We start from the raw sequence: 8277 nt of genomic DNA, 5'->3' as shown, positions 1-8277 counted from the left end.
CACCATCTTCGCTACTTACGATAATCTTCTAAAACCTGTGCTTAGCAATGTGAATCAAGAAATTGTAATGTAAACAATGCCAGCCAAGAGCCCCACTCCTAACTTCTACCCTGGTTCTCCTCCTGATATGACTTAACCTAACAGGCCTATAACAACCTATCCTATTAGTGTCTTCCTGACGCCTCACCTTCACTCAACCTGTCCATAATCTCATCATCACACGCTCTTCTCTTCCCATCACAACTCTTGCGCTGTCACTTCAATACTAAATTGATTTTCTCTCTCCCCCCCCACCGATATAAAACTCGTCCCGGGTTTATGTAGCATACAGACGTAGTCGATTCTCATTTATACGCGTGGTAAATTTAGCACCCATAAAGTCTTCCAATTGGACTGAGCCATTGGGAAAACCCTCAATGACTCTGTACGGCCCATGCCACCAAATATGAAATTTTCCTGGAAAATTTTTAAAACGACTGTCATAAAGCAGTACCAAATCATTGGGCATAAAAAATTTTGGTTTTAATTTACTATCATAATAACTTTTCCGTCGCCTTTGAGTGGCCTCCTGTCTCAATAGGGCATTGGTTCGAGTTTCATCCAACTGCTCCAATTGTGCGAAATGAACTTGTAACGACTCCGTATCCCCCAATTGTTCCTCCAGTGCAATGTGCAAACTTTGAACTTTGAATTCGATAGGTAATATTGCTTCTTGACCATAAACTAATTGAAAGGGTGTGGCATTAGTCGTAACTTTATATACAGTACAGTATGCCCACAAGGCGGCAAACAATTTAGTGTCCCAATCCGTACTTGCACCAGATATTGTCTTGGTGATAATTGTACATAATATGCCGTTGGTCTTTTCTGTTTGGCCATTTGCTCTGGGATGATACGGTGTCGTCTTGCGGTGTTTAATCTCATATTTAGCAGTCAATGCTTCAATTGTACTATTAATGAAATGGGTTTCTCGTTCACTGACCAATTCTTTTGGACAGCCAAACCATGTAATAATATTTTCATATAAGAATGTGGCTACATCACTAGCACTATCAGATTTTGTTGCCTTCGCTTCGGCCCATTTGGTAACATAGTCCGTGGCAACCAATATATACCGTTTTTGTCCATGGCGAGAGGCAGGTGCAATTGGGCCCACGAAATCAATACCCCATTTTTCAAAAGGTGTCTGTGTCAGAAATAGAACTAACGGCATCGCGGATGTACCCATAGGACGACCAATTCGCTGGCACGGGTCACAACGACGTGTAAACTGGTGAGCATCCGCAAACAGTGTCGGCCACCAATATCCCGCTTGTAAAACTTTGCGTGCTGGGTTGTCGCCTTTAAAATGTCCACCACAACTATCCAAATGACATCCTTCCAATATAGTGCGTGCTTCATTCTGATAAACGCAACGGCGTAAAATACCGTCTTTTCCTTGTTTATATAAAGTTTCGCCAATCATAGTATAAGGTGCGCTTTTCAAAACCAATCTTCTCTTAAGCTTCTCTGTAAAATGGAAAGGAAAAGTTTGAAAAGTCAAATACTGTATCAATTTGCTATATTCCGGCGTAATTAGGTCGACAAGAAATAACTCAGCGTCAGGTAATGCATCAGAAATGGGTTCATTTCCTAATATATTGGACAGTCGCGATAGATGGTCCGCATTGGCATGCGACTTCTCCAGCCGTACATTAATAGTAAAATCAAATTCTTGTAAAAGTAATATCCATCTTGCGATGCGGCCACTCAACTAGGGCTTGTTAATCATATATTTTAAAGCGTCATGATCCACGTGGAAGACAAATTTATATCCAAGAAGATAATGCCGAAACTTTTGGACGGAATAAATCATTCCCAAAGCCTCTTGCTCAGTTGTAGTGTAATTCCGTTCGACAGCCACCAACTGACGGCTTGCATAATAAATAGGATGATCGTGGCCCTTGTCATCCTTATGGCTCAATACCGAACCAATCGCAATATTAGAGGCATCAACATAAACCTCAAAAGATTTTGTCCAACAAGGAGCAACTAATATTGGTGCAAAAACCAATTTTTGTTTTAATGTTTCAAATGCAACTGTACATTCCTTGGTCCAAATTGGTTCGAGGCTGTCTGGTAGTTGCTTTTTCAACAAATTTGTCAATGGAATATAAATAATAGTAAATAGATAAATAAAACATCGATAATAGCTAACATGCCCAATAAAGATGCGAACACCTGTCATTGTATCGGGTATTTTGAATTCTAGTATAATTTTTATTTTATCCAGATCGGTGGCGATACTTGTTTCCGATACGATATGACCTAATAATTTTCCTGAGGATATCCCAAATTTATATTTTTCTGAATTCAAAGAAATTCCAAATTTAGCACATTTGCCTAAGCACCGGCCCAATTTGTCTAAGTGTTCTTCTCTGGTGCTGAATGTGCACAAATCATCTAAAAAGATTTCCATTGAAACTCGTAGCTCATCTTAGAATGCTTGCATCATCACCCTCTGAAATGTAGCTGGCACATTACAAAATCCGAAAGACATGACCTTATAAGCAAAAGTTCCCCAATCCGTAGTAAACGTAGTCTTTAATTGATCCTCTTTTGCAATTTGTACCTCCAGAAGCTTATCGAATTCCTCCTTTATCATCAACGAATATTTAGGATTCAGTCAATGTTGCCTTTGTTGTACTGGTGTAGCCGTGTCCTCCAATTTTATTCGATGCTCACAAACTTCAGCTGGAATACCCTTCAAATCTTTATAAGACCAAGCAAAAGCTGATTTATGTTTTATAAAATAATCTTTCCAAAGCTCTTTAGTTTTACCCGTTATACCATCATAAATTTGAATCAATTTGGGATTATCCTTTGTACCTAGATTTATTGATTGACACTTTGGTCCATTAAGAGCTTCAGCGGTAATCTTCTGCTCTGTTTCGGGATCTTTCATAAACTCCGACAAATTGGAGCTTTCCAATTCGGGATCTATAGCACCAACTTGATTAACATCTCTTCACTACATCCAGTGTGCAATCATATGATCTGAATCATCAATAACGTCTGGAGGAACAAAATATTCTCCTGGTCTTCCACAATGATAAATATTCCTATTTTGTACTGCAACTTTCCGTGCCTCGACAGCCTTTGATTTAGAAACAACCAATTCTTCTTCCGTATACTCCTGTTTGCAGTCCGATGTATATTCTGAACTGGTAATTTGAGTTTCTCCACGATACTAGATAGGATGCATTTGGAGCACTATTTTATCCTTATCCTTTCCAATTGTTAGCGTTCCACGACCTCAATCGTTCCGAGCTTCAGCTTGATATAGCCACGGTCGACCCAACAAAATTAGATATGACAATACTGTGCTTTGCAATCGGAATACAATATAATCAATTATGTATGTAATCCCCACAACAACTGTATCAATTCCTCGTAAAGTACCCATAGGTCGGACTCGACTTGAATCTGCCATTCGCAAAACAACCATAGTTGGTATTAATTGGTCAAATCCCAATTCTTCCATTGTATCCACATTCATGAGGTTAACGCTAGCCCCGCCATCCACTTGTACACCCTGAACTAATACTCCATCAATTGATACATCAATAGTCGGCGCGCCTGGATCCAGATTCAAACTTATTTCACGAATTTCTTTTTGACCAGTTCTTCATCAAATCAAAGAAGAGTTTAAGGTGTTACGGCATTCTGGTGCTACTGCCAATAATTGCTTTATTGTGATTGTTGGTTGAATTGAACCTAAATCCTTCAGAATATCATAGGATTTCATATTGGTCATGATTCCCAATGTCTTTTTTTTCTTACGGATTTCGGATCCCGGTCCCCGTATATTGGTACTTTCAATATCAGGAATTGGTACTTCCTCGATTTCTGGTTGCAACTGCTCCTTGAAAATTGGATCCTTTAACTGGTGCAACTGTCCACCGTATTGGTGTAATATTGGTACTTGTGAAATTGGTAGACGCGCCAATATATTGGTCGAATTGGGATGTGACGGTGACGCTTCGTCCAATAATGGAGCAGATTTTGGTATTGGTCTGTTGACCGGGGCTGGTATCGATTTCTCCAATATTTGAATTGGTTCTTTACCTTTTTGCTGATTTCTTGTCAATACAGCGTGAATCGCTTCTACCTGATGTACCGGTGATTCCTGTGGTTTGTTTGTTTCTTTTATAATTTGCACTGTTGATGTCATGTGCTGGTCCCTACTATTTGGATTAAAAAGCACATTACATTGGTAGTGGTAATGACCAGATTGCTTACAATTTGCGCAAAGAGGTGCGTATTCTTTGACAAATCTTGGGTTGTTGCAATCACTTGCATAATGACCCAATTGGCGGCATCAAAAACAACGAACTGATTTTCTTTCTGTCCCGTCAGGTACATTGGGAGTCTCCGTCGGGACATACCTTCCAGGTCGGTTCCATGTTGGTGCAGTAAAGGATCCAGGTTGACTAGTTGTCGCCATTGCTGAATTGGTCTGTTGTATTGGCTTCAATGGTTGATTTCTCATTTGATTTTGGCCACCATTCTGCATATTGGTCTCGTAGGGCTGATTATAGTTAGGATTTTGGAAATTTCCAAAACCATGATTCACTCTATTATTTCTATTTCCATTCCATCCACTCATATTTCCTGTTTGCACTTGATTTACATCCCATACAGTTGGTTGTATCATTGTTTGTTGTCTTAGTAAGTACCAACAATTGGCAATGTTATGCTTTCCTCCACAATACATACACTGTCCCATCTTCTGATGAGGCGAGGGGCATTCCGTAACAAAGTGTCCCTGCCCTTTACAGTTGTTACACCATACATTAGGTCTCATATTAGAATTTTTATGCCTTTTCTCTTTATCTTTAGTCATATGCATGGCTAATTCTTCCATTTTCTTTGTTAGATTTAACAATAGAGCTTCGTTAGAATCGTTAATTGTTGCATTCATCGGTACTTCAGGTTGTCGATATGCCATCGGCAAAGGATAAGTTGCCACGGGTGGTATCGCCTACAAAGGAGTGGCATTAACTACTCTTTGAGAATTGGGATTTCCCATACTAGGCGCAATCATTCGTGGGTAGCTCCCTATCATCATATTAGTCATTGGAACTTGATTTCCTATACTAGGAATCATTGTGGTTCCCACCATCAACAGTTGATCATAATGGCACTCCTCCCACATCTTTGTACGTGCTAAGGAGGCAGCTACCGTAACTGGTTGAGACTCCTTAACAAACATCTTCAATTCTGGGGGATGCAACCCATTCACTATTATTGACAATATAAACACGTCTGGCATTTGATTGTTTGGCCATTTACGTAATATATCTACAACTCGGCCATAATACGACTACATCGATTTTCCTAAAAATATTTTACTGTTCAGCAAATTTTCTCAAAGACGATCTTCGAATCCTATTGGTCAAAAATGAGTTAAGAAAGCATTTTTCAATGCTTCCCAATTAGAAAATTGTCCCACTAGTTGTTGAATATACCATTCAAATGCTGTATCCTTTAAGGTCGCTAGCAGCCATCGCAGCCAGACATCTTCAGTTCTGCCATTATTGCCTACACACGCTGTCAAAAATTGGGACAGGTGTTGATCAGGATCAGAACCCGGCCATCCATTAAACGTGGGTAATGGAGCCATGCTGGTGGTGCGATCTCCAATTGCTCCCATCTGTACCGCTATTGGTACTGCGGGTGCTTCTTCTGCAATTGGTGCTTGCGCTGGTCTTCTTGCTATATTAATATGAATTCTTTTTTTTGTTCCAATTTGATATTTGCTCACTCTTCTTTCTTGTAAACTATCGCTATTATTCAATTCTTCTGTACTTAAACTTCTTATAATTACTGAACTTGACTCTGACGCTTCGTTACTCGCGGTATCCCCTACAAGCGTTCGCGGTAATTTCTCCAATGGTATATAATGGTGCAATATTGTACTTCTTTTAGAACTTGGATATGCTCGAATACTCGCACATGCATGCAGCCACGGCTTTATCCAACTCCATCGACGTTTCTTACGTTGAATCCCTTCTTGTTGTTGTCGTAATAAATTTCTGAAATAAAATCGCTACTGTCTTTTCTTTACTTTTTGATTCCTTCTGTGATTATCATAGTCGTAATCACCGCTCATACTCCTTCGATCTCGTCTTTTGTACCATCAATTCTTTAACATTTCATACTATTGTCAATCCCGGCAGCAGCGCCAAAAATGTAATCGTCGTTTGACTCGGACTCAAAACACCAAGATATTTGATCAGTATAGGTGAGTTCGATCTCGGAGAAAGTCTCGTTGTATGAATTGGATATGTTATGTCACAATTGATTATGTATTAATTATCTAAAACTTCCAAAGTTCTCTTCCTCATCTCAATTCAATCCCTTCACAATCTCTACAATCGTTCACTACCCTGCAGCTACTAAATATCACTGACATTCCTGACATCTACAAGATGCTTAATCTCTTTCCACAGTACTTCAATTCTCAATTTCTTTACTTTTATTCAATCTTCTAGTGCTACTATCACAATGCAATAATCTCTATTATCACAATCACACTTTCTTTTTCCAAATTAATTAATTCGAATTCATAATTTTTAATATCTCAATCACAGTTTTAGCAATCCTTTTCTTAAATCCAATACTAAAGAAAAATACAAAAGCAAAGAAAACAAAAGGGTAGCTCCAAGCTTTACCTTGGCTCACGACTATCACAGTCTGGCCCTCATTCCTTCTTCCTCAACCTCTTTATCCTACCAAAATATAAATCGTCATTCAGCAGATTCCACAAGTCATGAAACTTTGGCTTCTTAACCACATATGTTCCTAACTTCCTACTATTAACAACTAATCGAACTAACCATTCATCTAAATCCCAACATTACTACTATTTAATCGATAACGAACCAAAAAAGTCATTTATACATTCTACAGGGCCATACTATGAGAGTCGTAAGCCGAGGTAAGCTTGGTGCTACCTCTTTGTTTTCTTTACTTTTATTATTTGCTTATGAAGAATTGTAATTGAAAGAAGTATTGTTGAAACTTGAAAATTGAGATTATTGAATTGTAATGTGTTAAGTGAAGATATTGAATTCTATGTGATGAATTCAGAAACTGAATATAATAAGTAAGCTAGAGATTAGTAATTAAATATATATAAACTACAAAGAGAGTAAGTAAGAGATGAATTCATAAGAATATGGAAGTATTGTTGAGATGATAGTCGTAGAATGGATTATGTGTTGAATTAAGACAAAAGTAGTAAGCCTTGGTATTTTGTAGTTTGATAATTGATTTTAGATGGCTAGAATATAGTCAATTGTGACACTAACAGACCCAATTCATATAATCAGTCTTTTCCCGTGTTCGAACCCACCTCTATTAGTTCAACTACTTTGATATATTGAAGCTTGAACACAGCGAGAACAACAATGATACAAAAAAATATTTCTTGAATGAGGTGATAGAAGACTTGATGTCACAATTTAAAATTGATTATAGAAAGTCTATTCCTTATCACCTTCAAACCCATAGCCATATGGAATAAGTCAATCAAACTTTGGTTAATATATTGAGAAAAAAAAATGATAACATCTAAACAAGATTGAGATACAAAACTTCCTATGACCTTATAGGCTTATAAAAATATATTCAAGATAGTAATCCAAGCAGTTCCATTCTCCTTGGTTTATGGCATAGAAGCCATTTTATCAATTGAATTTGAAATTTCTTCTCTTTATATTACATTGACAAAAAGATTATTAATTAAATAGTCTTTAATTGATAGATTCAAACAAATAAAAAATCTAGATGAAGCAAGTAGATGAAGTACTCAACATACAAAGGCAATTCACAGAAGTAGAAAAATTACCTTTGAAAAATTACACAAGATTAGAATCCTTAAGCCTAGCATGTTGGTCCTTTTATAAGATGCTAGGAGACTAGATTTTCCAGCAAATTTGATGCCGTATCATTGAAACTGTATCTGGTCAAAGAAGTCTTTTCAAAAAATTTAGTTTGATTACAAACTTTTAACAAAAAAGTTTTTTCTACTAGAACTTCAAAAAATAGATGTAAAGAATATAGAATGTGATTTTTATCATACACATGATCAAATAGCTCATCCTTAAATTCACTCTTATTCAATTCTTTTAACAGAAAATTATCAAAATTAGATAGAATTTAGGAAAATAAAACCCTAAAATTTAAAATAATTAATTAATACATTTATTTAATTTTTCTTCTATTTAATTT

General features: G+C 37.2%; 1 protein-coding gene across 1 annotated transcript; it reads right to left on the bottom strand.

The window, feature by feature from the left end:
- Positions 1 to 316: 316 nt before the first annotated feature.
- Positions 317 to 4486, bottom strand: LOC141046245 (uncharacterized). The gene is made up of 6 exons (XM_073539086.1): positions 4428 to 4486; positions 3362 to 3665; positions 3113 to 3175; positions 1116 to 1402; positions 544 to 950; positions 317 to 456 (listed from the first exon to the last, which is right to left on the bottom strand). Exons 1-6 carry the CDS (start codon positions 4484 to 4486, stop codon positions 317 to 319), a joined length of 1260 nt encoding a protein of 419 aa, XP_073395187.1.
- Positions 4487 to 8277: the final 3791 nt, after the last annotated feature.

This window comes from Physcomitrium patens, chromosome 1 (assembly GCF_059467195.1).
Source record: "Physcomitrium patens ecotype Gransden chromosome 1, ASM5946719v1, whole genome shotgun sequence".
Lineage (NCBI taxonomy): Eukaryota > Viridiplantae > Streptophyta > Bryopsida > Funariales > Funariaceae > Physcomitrium > Physcomitrium patens.
The sequence above is the reverse complement of the archived record's forward strand: the minus strand, read 5'-3'. Positions and strand labels throughout refer to the sequence as shown.

Bases quoted from the DNA above. Each gene is read 5' to 3' on its own strand.
- LOC141046245 (XM_073539086.1), bottom strand. From the start codon at position 4,486: ATGGCGACAACTAGTCAACCTGGATCCTTTACTGCACCAACATGGAAC. The intron at 951-1,115 runs GTATATATTGGT...TTTCATTAATAG, and splicing joins TCTCGCCATGGACAAAAACG to TACAATTGAAGCATTGACTG. The intron at 457-543 runs GTTATTATGATA...AAAATTTTCCAG, and splicing joins CACTCAAAGGCGACGGAAAA to GAAAATTTCATATTTGGTGG.